The 15,087-nt window shown below is 43.7% G+C and overlaps 1 protein-coding gene across 1 annotated transcript in view; it reads left to right on the top strand.

Annotated features, from left to right (window-relative positions):
- myo1g (myosin IG) overlaps positions 1 to 15,087 on the top strand; it is a 41,777-nt gene that overhangs the window by 16,532 nt on the left and 10,158 nt on the right. Inside the window, exons 14-22 of the mRNA XM_044138824.1 lie at positions 2,182 to 2,256; positions 2,398 to 2,530; positions 4,743 to 4,909; positions 5,395 to 5,602; positions 5,926 to 6,149; positions 6,655 to 6,799; positions 8,903 to 9,007; positions 9,358 to 9,471; positions 12,255 to 12,412. Of these exons, the coding sequence (XP_043994759.1) occupies positions 2,182 to 2,256; positions 2,398 to 2,530; positions 4,743 to 4,909; positions 5,395 to 5,602; positions 5,926 to 6,149; positions 6,655 to 6,799; positions 8,903 to 9,007; positions 9,358 to 9,471; positions 12,255 to 12,412 (1,329 nt within the window). The remainder of the gene's footprint in view (positions 1 to 2,181; positions 2,257 to 2,397; positions 2,531 to 4,742; positions 4,910 to 5,394; positions 5,603 to 5,925; positions 6,150 to 6,654; positions 6,800 to 8,902; positions 9,008 to 9,357; positions 9,472 to 12,254; positions 12,413 to 15,087) is intronic.

The raw sequence follows: 15,087 nt of genomic DNA, 5'->3' as shown, positions 1-15,087 counted from the left end.
GCTTTGGCTGCATCGTTTCTGCAGAACCTGACAGTTTAACATGTCCAGCCTTAGATTATGGTGTTTAAAAGCAGCGCAGCAACCTGCTCTGTAGGGTAGATTATATTTAACTAACAATTTTTGTTCTTCTTAGAAACATAAATTGCGACTTTCAATTATTTTTAGCATCAGAGCAATAAGTAGCCTCACCCTTTTGACTGCAGACCCAGGAAATGCAATTCTGAATTTAATTAAATGCTAAATGTGCCACAAAATGTGTGGCGATAGACAGAGGGACAGCGTGTTGTTGTCTGAACGGGATCCAGGTCCAAATGGTTTCAGGAAATTAGTTTTCAAAACAATCAAATAAATTTTAGTTTAGAACGAATCTGGAAATTTAATTTAGAGGAAACAAAGTACAGTAAACATTTTCAAAGTTGACAGAGACACTCAATCTCAAACATTAGTTTTGCTAACTTTAAAAAGCTAATACATGGTATTTAGCTAAAGCGCTAACTTCAACCATGTCAAAGTCAACACGGTTGAAGTTACCCCAAAAAATGAAAATGGAGAAAGTTAAGTGTGCTAAGCATTTTCAAACTGGGCGAAAACGCTAAAGCGCTGACGTCAAGCATTACCGTAGTTATGCTAACTGACTACTGCGTTATTACGGAGCCGTCATGACAGCCAGCGGCGTTATGACGGCTCCTCCGTATCAACGTGGCCTCAATGGTGCGCATGAGGGCGTGACGTCGTGATGACAGATGGCTCTGTGGCTCCGTGGCTCCACGCCTCGCCGTCAGCCGGCCTCAGCCCGTCGCTGGGCCGCGTCGCGTCCTCTCCAGCTGAGCTGTCACCTTTCGGCATCGCTCCCTGTCTCATCCCATCGCGTCCCAGTCGATCCTCGATGCGGCTAAATATACCCGCGTCCTCGCCACCCGCTGCCCCTCCCCTCCTCTGTCAGCAAACGCCACCATCAAAAGCTTTGACCTACTTTACTCTCCTGCTCTTCCTCTGTTTCTGCGCCCCTCACCTGGCTCTCCTCCTCTTCCTTTCTCCCCAGCATATGCAGAGATAACACACCTAACCTCTCTGCAGCCTTCGCCTCCATCCTCTGCGTCATCCTGTTTGTTCCCTCCCTGTTGTTGTTGTTGTTCTGTCTTTTTTGTTCCTGAGCAAAAAGGAAACTTCTGCAGAGATCGTGCAGACGACACGCGACCTGAGCTTTTTAGAGGATATAGATATATCTATATAGATGTATCTATATAGATATATAAACAGTATTATAGTTCTAGATGTATGGATACATCTTCAGTTATTAGTCGACTTTATTCTGGAGCTGGGACTTTAGCGTGTTCATTTTGATTGATTAATTACAAAGATTTTGTTTATTTTGTTTAGGTTTTTTTTGCCTAATTAAAATACAGATGGAAGATATAAGACAAACAAAGCAGTTAAGTTTATTTGTAAGGCACATTTCAGCAGAAGGCATTTCAAAATGCTTTCTATCATGAAAACAGAACAACACAGTTATGAAACCAGTGACAAACATTTCATCTTTCAAAATATGTTGGTCAATTTTCCGTTTATCGTGGTTTAGAGTCAGATTGTATTGTTCATTGAAAGGAACTCAGTGTTTCGGCTGTTTTGCAGTTTTCTGGAAGTTTCTTCCAAATGTGTGTTGCTGGAAGATGAATGCTGCTTCTCCATGTTTGTTCTGGATGCAGATCAGACGTCTGTTTGTTCATCCCTTCATTCCTGTCCTTCCAGCCACCCGTCCTTTTGACCCGGTTTAAAATAAAAAAGATTTTATTTTAAAATAAAAGAGACTTTATTTTAAAATAAAAAAGATTTTATTTTAAAATAAGAGTGAAATAAAAACTGGCTCATGTTTCCAGTTTATTCAACCTGCTGAACTTTTCTTCTGTTTCCCTGCAGATAACTTTACTTTGACCTTTCAACTCTCTAACTACATTTACAGGGAAACTCGTCTTTTCTATAAATAAATTAAATCAGTGGAAACACTGAACATTTTTCTGTTTTCCTGGTTGAGGCCTGATGAAGGTTCAGTGGAAGATCTTCCTGTATTTTGTTGGTTATTGATGATTTTTCTGATCTTTTTTCTGTGGCAGCAGATTGAATTCTGATTCTCCTGAACTTGTTACAGTTTTTCTGTCTCATTTCTTTCTTTCTGTGTTGCAGATATTCTGTTGAGGGTTTTCTGGACAAAAACAAGGACCTCCTTTTCCAAGATTTCAAGCGTCTCATGTACAACAGGTACATCAAAAGGAGTCAGGGTGACAAAAACACCATTTTCAAAAAATAAAATCAAAAGCTGCTCTGGCCAGTCCAGTTTCTGGGTCGCTGAAGAAACGAGTCTCAGTTTTTGTTGGATTCACTTTTTTCTCTCTCTAACAGTTCGAATCCGGTCCTGAAGGAAATGTGGCCAGATGGTCAGCTGAGCATCACAGAGGTCACCAAGCGACCTTTGACCGCTGCGACGCTTTTCAAAAACTCCATCGTGGCTTTGGTTGATAAGCTGGCCTGCAAGGTGAGACCCAGAGAGCGACGGCGGCGCAGAAAGAATAAAACTTCCTGTAAAGACGGAATATTTGGGTCAGGCCGTTTCTTTTATTATGACTTTCTCATATTATTATTACAACTTTATTCTCTTACAACTTTTTTCTTGTTGTATTATGACTTTATTCTTATAATAGAAAATCTTTTTCTTTTCTTAGTTTTTTGCCTGGCTCTGATTCTCTGTCGTACAGAAATATATATTTTAGAAATTTTGAACTCTGGATGTTTGCTTTGCTAATTCAGTCATATTTTTTCAAAAACCGGTGCTGACAATGTGTTTAACATTCCCTGAACATAGATCTGCAGCAGCCAGACGTTAAAACTCCTCCTGCTGTTTGACAGGAACCTTTTTCTGACTTGTTTTCTCCTGGCTGAGGGGAGGGAGAAGCGTGTTGCACAGAGCGGGGCGCTCGCCTCTCCTGGCTGAACCCGTCTGACGGCCTGAAGTCTGACACTTCCTGCTGTTATTCTGGGCCGCGCTGCTGTCGGGCTGCTGCAGCATCTGCAGCATCTGCCTCCATGTTTCTGAGGTGGAGAATAAAGGAAACTCCACCTTTATTTTTCATCCAGGTCAGGTTGGGAGGACGCGTTGCTCTAGACGTTTCCTCTCGTATCGTTTCCTTGATATTTTTATTTCCGTCTTGTGAGTGTTGTTCAGTTTGATGCTCTGCTAATTAGGCTGCATGTGAGACGAGGCTCAGCTGCAGCATCTGATGCAGGTCAGTGCACTCAGCCTGAGCCTCGGTGCGTTTTCAGTTTATTTATGGGCAACAGCAGAGAAAGTCCAGCTGGAGTCTCTGACAGGTGAACGGATCGGGCAGCACTGGATGATGGTTGGAGCTCCGTCCGCGTATAAACATAAAAACATGTTTCACATTCACAAAAGTGCTGCACAATTCAATAAAACAAAGCAAGGTAACAATAATTACAACAGGAAATATATGTCTGAGAGTAAGGTTAAAACAAAATACAAATGTCCTCCATAACTGTCATTATGAAAGAAACTCTGAATCAAATCCTGAAGAATAAAAATGAGTCGTATTGACCAGATACGATGTCAGCACAAATTATATTTTTACTTTTATTACTTAATTTGTAGTATGGAATGTTAGAAAAGGCCTGATTAAGTGATTTTATTCAGAAAGGGAACAATAGTCGACAAGTTGCAGCGTGACGTCGCGTCCTCAGCACAAGCGCTTAAAAAACTCCCCCTGTTTTTAGGTAAAAATTAATGTTTTTTTGTTAGCTGGAAAAAAAACCTGGAATGTTGAGTCACATTACTTAGCACTGCTCCGTTACCTAGCAACCCCCGTGGAGCTCCACCCGTTACCTAGCAACCCCCGTGGAGTTCCACCCGTTACCTAGCAACCCCCGTGGAGTTCCACCCGTTACCTAGCAACCCCCGTGGAGCTCCACCCGTTACCTAGCAACCCCCGTGGAGCTCCACCCGTTACCTAGCAACCCCCGTGGAGTTCCACCCGTTACCTAGCAACCCCCGTGGAGTTCCACCCGTTACCTAGCAACCCCCGTGGAGTTCCACCCGTTACCTAGCAACCCCCGTGGAGTTCCACCCGTTACCTAGCAACCCCCGTGGAACTCCAGTGCTTTTGGTCAGGTGGTTTCTCCGCTGTATGTGCTGTACAATGGCTGCTGGAGTTTTGTTGTTGACTTTCCATCCAGAAACCGCTGGCTGAATTCTTGCTGGTTGTGTAGAAGGCTCCACTTCTGCTTTTCAAGGATGTACATTTGTATTATTGCTGCAGCTTGTTTGGATTTAAAGTGACGGAGGCAGAACTGAGCAGATCTGATTATCTAGGAATGATTTTGTGCACAAAAGTAATGAACATGTTTTGGATAGGCCGTCGTAGACCCGTCCTAACCTGTTCAGGGAAGCATCAAAGGTGACCTGTATTGGGGCGTGCTCTGGTGGCGTAGAGGTTAGCGCGCCCCACGTTTGGAGGCCTTCAGTCCTCGACTCGGCCGTCGCGGGTTCGATTCCCGGACCCGACGACATTTGCTGCATGTCTTCTCCCCCTCTCCTTCCCCCCTCTCCTGTCAGCCTACTATGAAAAAAGGGACACTAGAGCCACAAAAAGGACCCCCTAGTGGGGGGAAAAAAAAAAAAAAAGGTGACCTGTAGAGTCAGGTGAGGCGTCATTAACAGTTTGTGTTTTCTTTCTAAGGAGCCGTACTACGTGCGATGCATAAAACCCAACGAGATGAAGTCTCCGGTGCTGTTCGACGACGCGCGCTGCCAGCACCAGGTGGCGTACCTGGGTCTGCTGGAGAACGTGATGGTCCGCCGGGCCGGCTTCGCCTACAGGCAGCAGTACCCTCGCTTCCTGCAGCGGTAAGGCGGCCGCAGCGCTGCGTGAGATCAGACCGTCAGGTTTTAACAGAGGGGTCGCGGTCTGGATGACCTCAGACACTAGATGGTAGCAACACTTTTTCTTTTTAAATATATTTTTAATTTGCAGTTCTGTCAGACTCTGCAAAAATTTAAATGTTTCTTTATGTTCCTCACAAGTAGAGCTGGATAAATAAATATATATAAGTGCAAAAGAGGAAACTAGAACACAGTTATAGAAAATCCAAGAAGTAATTAAAACTAATTTTTCACTTGGATGGCAAAACACACGACAGACGTTTATTCTTCAAAATGTTTGCAGATCTGATGTTTCATGAACTGATTCTTTAATTGTTTTTTAAATAAAGTGGAAATCAGTTCAGTTCACAGAACAATTTGATCCAATTTTACCCAAAATAACGAGTTCCTCTGTGTTTTGGCTCATAAAAGCAGATATTGTACTAATGATGAGATTTGCTAATGTTCAGGTATAAGATGACGTGCGAGTACACCTGGCCGAACCACCTGATGGCCACGGACCGGGAGGCGGTGGAGGCCATCATCACGCAGCACGGTTTCCAGGGCGACGTGGCGTACGGCCAGACGAAGCTGTTTGTTCGGACGCCGCGGACGCTCTTCACCCTGGAGCAGGAGAGAAACACGCTGGTCCCCATCCTGGTGCTCTTCCTGCAGAAGGTCCTTCATCTTCCTGACGCTTCACATTGCTGCTGAAACCTTCCCTGTTTCTGATGAGCATGTTCTGATCTGACAGCCTAATTAACCCATTCAGAGATAATTTACTCCAATTACAGGCGTTTCCCATCAGTCTGTCTCATGAATAGGTGCTTCTGACACTTTGAATCCTAATTTCTTGCAACAATAATTGTGAAAATTAATGAGATCCAGATCAGTTATGTTACCAGGCTCCCAGTCTCCTCCCTGACCTACTTTCATCAGTCTGGATCCAAAGGAAGGAAAACGTTTCCATGGGTGAATTCTTTCATTCCCTCGCCCATCAGGTTTGGCGAGGCGCTCTCGCTCGCCTGCGCTGCAGGCGGATGCGCGCCATCTACACCATCATGGGATGCTACAAGCGCTACAAGGTCAAGGCCCACTTCTGGGAGGTGGAGCGCCGGTTCGTGAGCGTGCGGACGATGCCGGACTACGGGAAGAGCGTGGAGTGGCCGGCGCCGCCTGCAGCTCTGGCCCAGTTTCACAGCATCACCACCATGCTGCATCGCAGGTGAGAGACGACGGCTGCAAACCGGACAAAGGCAGCTGAACCACATTTATTTAAATCCACAGCTGGTGAATTTATGAGAGTCTGCGCTGCAGAAGAACATCAGGAACCCAACATGCTAAATGTTCAGCTTCAAACTAAAAATGTACCCAGAAAGAAACATACTTATCTTCAAGACAAATATCTAGTTAGCAACCAGATATTTAGCTTGAAGCTAAATATTTATTTACCACGATAAATGTTTAGCTTCAGATTGAATATTTACTTCAGCTAAATATTTATCTCAAAGATAGTCATCAAGCAACATGTTTGGAATATTTGAAGCTAAATATTTAGTTGGCTAACTAAATATTTAGCTTCAAATCAATAATTTACTTAGCAAGCCACATATTTCTGCTTGAAGGTAGATATTTAGTTTTCAAGACAATTTAAAAAGAAAAATGATTTAGTTAACGAGCTAAAAATCCAGCTGGCGAGTTTCAGAGTTGTGTTTGGTTGTTGTTTCCAGGTGGTGGGCGCGGCAGATCGTGAAGAACATTCCTCCGTCCGACATGTTGGAGGTTCGAGCCAAAGTGGCGGCGCTGACGTCTCTGAGCGGGGAGAGGAAGGACTGGGGCGTCGGCCGGGCCTGGGAGAGAGACTACCTGTCGAGCGTGAGAACGTTTTATTTAACTTAAAACTCTGGACTTTAACCTGATAACTTTGGTTGATTAATTCATTTTATGGTGTTAAAATTTTATTCCAATTTATTGCATGTTTTGTTTTTTGCACAGTAAAGTCCCGTCCTGGAACCTTTGAGTTGTGTTTCTGGTACGACCGTAAATCTGACGCACAAGCGACTTGAGATGGTTTCAACCAGTTATATTTAAACACACAGGCACAAATTAAAAAAGATAAAATATAAAATACAATGAAAAACAGATTGACTAATTAAATTAGGAAAAATCAGCATATTAAGCATATTAATGGATTAAAAGCACATTTTTAAAGTGTTGCTCCGCATCACTTTGCTCCATGTGGGTTTGACCTGAAACATTTTCAGAGTAAAAACATTTTCAGAGTAAAAACATTTTCAGAGTAAAAACATTTTCAGAGTAAAAACAGGGAAAATCCGCTGAGTTTGTTTCCTGCTGCAGGCTGAACTTCCCCTGGTCTCGGTAAACAAGCCCTGAATGACCAGCAGTGTAACGGATCACAGAAAACTCTCTGTTGTTCTGGATGTATGCGGCTCAGGTGACGCGCCTCGGGCCGGCCCGGCTCCCTCTGATGAGTCCCGCTGGTTCCCAGTTAGCTGCTGATCTGAGGTTTGTTGGTGGCTGTGGATTCGCCCGCAGGCCGCTGCAGCGTGACCGAGGCCTGAGCCGCTCCGCTCGTCCCCCAGGCGGCCGGCCCGTGACTCGCCGGCCGCCTGGGGGCTTCATGTGACGCAGCCGTTCCCCAGTGACCCACTCTGATCCCGAATCACGACCTGAACGCGTCTGAAGGCGAACGTTTTCAGAGGGATGAAAACAAAACATCAGAGCAGCTGATTTATCACCGACCAGGAACTCAGAGAAGCTAACTGCGGTCCTGCTGTTTCTGGCTGACCTTTAACCAGCCGGACCCGACGATTCCGTCTTTAGCCAATATCAATTTATTTATTTTTTTTGTCTAAAGCGTTGTTAAAAAAATCAAGAACGTTTCTGAGTTGGTATCAGTGGGCCGGTCCCACCTCTCACTGCAGAGCAGAAGAGATTTTTAGACTTTTGGTGAGGAAGATAAAACCGGTGGATAAAATCGGCTTCACATAATCTCCTAAAATTAAGAGAATCGGCGCCGATAAACCGAGAACTGGGTTTACTGGGAATTGCAATCTTTAAAATGTGAAAGTCATTAAGGTGTTTCTAGTTAATTACTACTAACGAAATAAAAACGCAGTGATTCGATATTAATATCTGTATCGGTTCCAAAATCCCAAAACACGTCCAGATCAATGATCCTGATCCATATCGACAGATCTGTTCAGTCTATTTCTATACTGTATTTATTATTTTACATTGTATTTAAAAGTCCTAATGACTTTCTGAACCATTTGAAAGAAGATACCTCTAATCTAATCCCACCGACTGAACAAATGAAAGGATTTTTTACATGTTTGACCAAACCAGTGAAGCTGTTTGTTGATTGTTCTGTACTGGTTCAGCGTTACCAGATAAATAAAATACAGTAAAGGTGCATCCAGAACGAATCGGTTTCATTTTACAGAATCTACTGAAGTTTTCTGACCTTTTGGATAAACGTGGATCAGAAAAAGGTAAATAAAGTTTGGACAGTTAGGTTATGATTTCCATCTGTCCAACTGGCTGTCTTTAGTTTTTGCATTGTTTATTTTTAAAGCTCAACAATTATGAGATTAAATTAAGATTAAACTAATAAAATGCAGAACAACCCATTTCCTTTAGGTTCTGAGAAAATGACCTGAACTAAACTGAATCATCACCTTTTCTCCCTTTTCTGTCTCAATCTGGACTTCTGACCATTCATGCACCTTAAAATACAAAACAGCCCGAGATCCTCTAACTCTGAAATAAAATCTGACGTTTCGTCGGCTCCTCTCTGGTCTCGTGACACCGGCGCCCAGCTTTGATCTGCTGCTCCTGGTATTAATGCCATAAAAGGCTTCAGGGTCTGGGAAAGGTCAGACCTGACGGTGCTGCAGCTGCTGCAGCTGCAGCTGCTGCAGCCGACATGCTAATGCAGCCGTTTGGTCACTGCAGGTGCGGGACTGTCCTCACACCAGCGCTGCCTTCATCAGAGTCTCCAAAGAGCTGAAGAACAAGGACGGCTACGGCCAGGTCGTCTTCTCTGCTTTCTGCAGGAAGGTACGGCTCCCGTTGGGGTCAAAGGTTTCATCGCCGTTTCCACAAATCTGTGAGATGTTCTCCTTTAGCACTAACTGCTAAATTAAAGGTCAAAACGTGAAGATATGCTAAAAATGAAAATGTTGATGCAGTAAAACTGGATTTGAAGCTTCAGTGGGGTTTCATCTTTGTTTTAGCGATTAGCATTAAATTAGAACATTAAACTCAATATTTTAGTCTCGTTTCTTGGTGTTTGCACCAGAAACTTAAATTCTTGTTAAATGTTATATTTTTGCAGCTCATTGATTTAGATTTTTAAACGCCAGCGAGCTGCATGAGGAGCTCAGAAATGTTCCTTCTGTTCTCTGCAGATGAACAGATTCAACAAAAGCACAGACCGAGCGCTGCTCGTCACGGACAAGTTCGTCTACAAATTGGAGCCGAAGAAGCAGTACAAGGTTCTGAAAAGGTTTCCTCTGGACTCGGTGAGTGAGCTCAGTAAACCGCGCCGCGTTAGCAGGCTCTCCTGTGGATAAAGTCACTCACCAGTGATTCATCTCCAGGGATGAAGGCGTCGTTACTCTCTGTGTTTTTGTTTTTAATCATTAAATCTCATTAAAAATCTGCTGCAGCGCCTCGCAAAAATATTCATACTGGAAATCAAAGCCCTAAATTAAATGTGTTGAACTGAATCGTGATCATTTCTGAGCTGCATCAAGTTGTTGGCAGAAGGGAAACTTTAAGGGGCGTGAAAACTCTTCATGCTACTTTGTGATCCATTTTCCTTCCCGCTGCTGTCCAGCTCCGCTTCAATCTTCAATCGTTTTTACATCCAGAGGCCAAAAATAAAACCCTCTGTGGGCCGCAGCTGCAGACCCAGATCCGGACCGAACCGATGTGGGTCAGACTCCGTTTCCTGTGCAACCAAATCACCTGCAACACCTCTGGAGCCGATAAATCAGCCCAGTAACAACCTCATTATTAATCTGATTATTAATCTGATCAGCTGGTTATGGAGAGTTTCTGAGTGGTTCTTTTGGACCTGATGTGGCTCAGAGTGTAAAGTTTCCATTAACTGGTTCAGTTTGTGGGCTGATGTAAGAAACTGGACCAGAGGTCTCTCAGGTCGTCCGGTTCTGGAAGGAAAGGTCCATTTATTTCATCTGAGCTTTAAATTAGATTTTATTTTGGTTTCTAACATGTTAACCTCTGTTTTATATTTGCCTTTTATATTCAATTACACAGAAGTAAACTGACTCATTACTGTTTTGTTTAGGATGTTCCTGCGTCCCACACAGACATTTAGTTTAGTTTTAGTTTGTTTATTTGGATAAGATCAAATATAAACTCCTTTGAACGTCTCTGCTTCCCTTTTTACACTTTTACAAAATAATAAAGAAACCAGAACAATTTATTTGACAGCAGAGTTAAAGTAACATCAAACAGCCATCAAAAGCAATAAACATTCTGACATCAAAGACCATTTTTGGTTTGTTCTCCACATTTTTGTTAATAATAATAATAATAATAATAATACGGTAATAATAATAAATTAAATTTAATCTCTGGTATTGAACACAAGCTGTAAGTTTGGTTTAACTTTAATATCATAAAACTGAGGGAATATTTGTAGTTTAATCTTAAATCTGAAGGTTTTCTTTCTGCTCCTGTGATCATGACGGTTCTGCATCACAGCTAATGCTAACTCCACCGCGGGCTAACACCTAGCGCTAACACCTAGCGCCTGCATAATGAGTCAACACAGCTGTTTGAGCCGCAGGGTGAAAAACCCTCATTATGCGGCTGAAGATCGCGGCCGGCGCTTTGCTCAGGCTGAGCAGCAGAAACAAAAGTGGAGCGAAATCGACTCTGGGTTCAGATGACCTTTGACCCTTCCCATGTAGCACCAGTTGCTTCTTTAACGTCTGGATTTAAAGACGCTGCGTTAACTCACCTGGATGATAAAGCTCCTGTTTTTACCGGTGTTCTCACTCTGCTGGTGATCAGGTCATAAAGTGCTTTAAAGATGGCCGCCATTAAAACTCAACAGAATAAAAACCCCAACGGATGAGGACTTTCATGAGATGTTGCTGATATTTTCTGACCTGTCTGTCTAACAGTGATTATATTAGAATCACTACTATAAAATGTTTGGGGAGAATTGAGACCTGAAATGTGAGATTTACTGTCTGAGATTTAAAGGCTGAGCTTCAGATTGGAGAGGAAATGGGTTGGAAAGCGCTGAATAAGCGCTGAGGGAACGGGTCGGCCTTGACGTCTCGGGGACATCCAGCTCATTGTTGTCCTGTCTGGATTAACCTGAGTGATCTGTAAGAGGATTATAATCCACTCTGTCTCGTTCTCTAACAGCGCTCCCACTTTCTCTCTTCCTTCTGTAAATCTGTGCGTTTCTCTAACTGGGTCACAGTTTCTCCCTTACTGCACCGCCACACCTGAGCCGCCGGCCGAATCTGGTCCCACTTCGCCTTGAAACGGTTCGGGGGCCGCGTGTTGGACCTCCTCCACAATGCTGGCAGTGATAGAGTTAAATAATCCAACCTTTAATGTCATAACATTTGTTTTTCAGATGCAGTTGAGCAAAACCATATTAAATTTTCTTTATCCAGCTGGTTTAAATCTGTAATTATTGCTCTAACTGTAAACCTGCAGATTTTTTTGTGACAATCACATTTCTCAGTTTAAGGATAAGTTCTCTTGTTTTTTCTAAATTAGATAGTGGCTGAGAGAAACTGGCCTCTAAAAAGTCAGTAAAGTTTAATGGACACTCAGATAAACTTGAAGTACATCTAAATAGAACTGGTAGTTCACCAGGATGCCTGTAGAGGGCGCTGTATGTCAGTTATTATTCAGTTCCTCCAGGATTTTGTGATCGTTTGTACTTAAGAAATATTTTCAATGAAGTTTGCAATATTCTCACTTTACCAATTTAACGGTAAATATTTATCACAGACTATAACTTGAATTGAAGCAACAGAGTAGAAGGAATAAATACTGCCCCCTGCAGGAGGGAGTTAACATCACTGTTACTGTTTTTGACCGATTCTTCCAGAACTACGGCCGTGGGATTGTGGAAAACTGCAGACAAAAAGCTGTTTTTTGTGTCTGTTAAGAAAAAACATGTTTGCTGTGATTCATGATTAAGTTTTGGGTTTTTGTTTTTTTTAGGACTTTGAAAATTTCACATTTTTCACAGTTTTTATGAACCTGCTGCCAGCCATCAGTCAAATGTTTGTTTTGTTTCTCACAGTTTACAGGACTGAGCGTGACCAGCGGGGCTGACCAGATGGTGGCGCTGCACACGTCCTCCCAGGACGACGTCCTGCTGTGTCTGCAGCAAGGCGAGCTTTGCCCCAACCAGGACCGGGTGGGAGAACTGGTCGGCACGCTGGTGGATCACTTCATGCGGTCAGTACCTGCTGACTCTTTACTCACTAGCTTAGCCTGAAAATGCGTCTCGCTACTGTTTTTATTTGTGAGAGCGAAAAAAATACCATAATGCAAAAAAAATGGTCTTTAGCTTCCTGTAACTTTGACCTCAACTTCCCCAAAACCATCTGATGCTCTCTGTAGGTGGGGAGTTTTGTCTGTCGGAGACGGAAATATTGCAGAAAGATGCTTTTCGTTGCATACATATGCACAGCGCTTTTGTCACAAACTTCCATTAAAAACCGCGTTGATGTAGCGCTTTAGCATTAGCTTGCTTTAAGCAGAATGTTGACATAAACCTTTAGCCTTAGCAAAGCCGATGTTTAGGACCAACGCTTCAGTGTTGGTGGAATTAATATTTATGATTAGCACATTAGTGCTAGCAGAACTAATATGTATAATTAGGGAACTAAACAGTTTAGCTATCTGGACACGACCAGAACCTGCTGCACTTCATGGTGAATTTGCACCATTATATAATTGTTGCTTTTTTCTTTGTGAATCAGATACTGGAAAATGAGCACAGTGAACAGAAACAAATCTGTAACACAACAGCATTACATAAATGCTATTTATCACCTCCGTGTGTGAGTCCTGCTCAGAATAACAGCAGAGTAACAACTCAGCTCCTCTGACATTTAACACATTCGTCATAAATCCGAGTCACTCGTCTCCGCTGGACCTGCACGCCGTGGGTTTTCACGCCGTGCAGACTGATTCGCCATGTTGTCGTAAGTGTTGCCTGCTGAGGCGCCGTCCAGCCTGCAGCCCCCCTGCAGCATTAATCCTCCAAGTCCTGCAAGTGACGCACCGAGGAGACAGAACAACATGTTAGGTGGGAATTTTCATTTTGAATCCTCAGAAGTGATTCAATGCTTCTGCGCAGCAGGACGTTCCAAATGCCTTTTACCACAGAGGTGACCTATAATGCTTCCTTAAACAGGTTAGGATAGATCTATGAGTGACACAAACCTATTCATTAAATTTTTTGCAAAAAATCATTCTTAGATAAGATTTTAGTTTGGTGAATTCAGAGTGAGCCGTTTTAGGGTCTCTGTCACTTTAGGTGACGCCCACAACTCAGCATTTACACTCGCACATAAAAATGGCTGCAAACAGATGCACAATTATACAACCATACATCTTTGAAAAGCATTAGTAGAGCCTCATTCACAACCAACAAGTTTCTGAACGATAAGTCAACAACAAAACACCTTTTCCAGCAGCCATTGTACAGCAGTAAAACCAGCTGACCAAACAAAATGGAGCTCCTATTGAGTTGCTAGGTAACGGGTAGAGTTCCGCTTGGGTTGCTAGGTAACGGGTAGAGTTCCGCTTGGGTTGCTAGGTAACGGGTAGAGTTCCACTTGGGTTGCTAGGTAACGGGTAGAGTTCTTCTTGGGTTGCTAGGTAACGGGCAGAGTTCCGCTTGGGTTGCTAGGTAACGGGCAGAGTTCCGCTTGGGTTGCTAGGTAACGCTACAGTGTGACTTAACAGCTGAGGTTTTATAATGGCTCGTTTTCAAAACATTAATTTATTGCCAAAAGGTTGCTGGGTGTTTTTATTTTTTTAACCTTTGGATTATTTTTAGAAGCAGGTGAGACCCAAATGGACCCACATTTATGCAAAATTCACATTTTGCATCATAATTCACCTTTAAATGTCGCTGTGGCTGCAGGCGAAGGCTGCTCGGTCAGATGACTCACTTCAGTGCATCATCTTAAGTCCCTGATTGCGTTCCCTCTTTCCTGAGTCAACGTAGCCGAGTCGAGACTCCATTTGGCTTTTGAGTGTTTTTCGTTTTATTTGTGGGGTTCGGGGGCTGTGAGGACCGGCGGCAGCTGCAGCGGGCGTCTCAGAGGGGAGTCGACCTTCAGGGAGTCGTTGCAGCTCGTCATTGTGCCACCATCTGCGGTGAGTGCAGGGGTCGTGACCTCTGTGGGAGACTCATGGGACGGAGTTGAAGCCGGAGGGGATGCTGAGTTAAAAGCTTGTGGGAGAGGATGAAGGCGGAGGATGATGATGTAGCTCAGAAAACCTCCGCTGCGTTTCCTTCTGTCAGGAAATCAGACTCTGCCTCAGACTGCGTCACTTCAGATTGGAGCTCAGCGGTCAGAGGAACTCTGCTGTGTACAAAAATAACATTTACAAAGTTTTTCCTTCTGTACTGGATATTAAACCCGTTTAATCTTCTTATTGTAAAAGTACAAAACAGTAAATGACTTTTTACTGGGGCTGAGAATTTAACTTGATTAAACATGTTAGTGGAGTTTCTCCTCTAGTTTTAACGTAATATTTCCTGTTTCTGTGTTGCTGAAGTCCGTTTGCGTCGCCGGCTGATCAGTCCTCGACTGATCTCAGACGGCCACGGCTCCAAGCTGCGGCTGATTCTGTGAGGCCGACTCGCTTCACGGAGCCGTTCAGGCTCGGTTCTGCAGAACTGGGTCAGCGTTGGCTCCAGAGGTGAAACTTCAAAGCTGCTGCTGTCTGATTGGATGCCAGTGGGTTTGTTGTCTTCCTCGTCTTCCTCGTTCCGGTCCGGCTCCTGAATCGGAGCGGTCCGTGTGTCTGGCTGTCCGTCGGTATGCCGGGGGTGTTGTGTGTTTTCCGTGGGGGGGGACCATCTGCTGGGACAGCTGGCGGGTCTGCTGGAA

This window comes from Gambusia affinis, linkage group LG14 (assembly GCF_019740435.1).
Source record: "Gambusia affinis linkage group LG14, SWU_Gaff_1.0, whole genome shotgun sequence".
NCBI classification, from domain to species: Eukaryota; Metazoa; Chordata; class Actinopteri; order Cyprinodontiformes; family Poeciliidae; genus Gambusia; species Gambusia affinis.
Note: the sequence above shows the minus strand (reverse complement) of the source record. Positions and strands in the feature narration are given on the sequence as shown.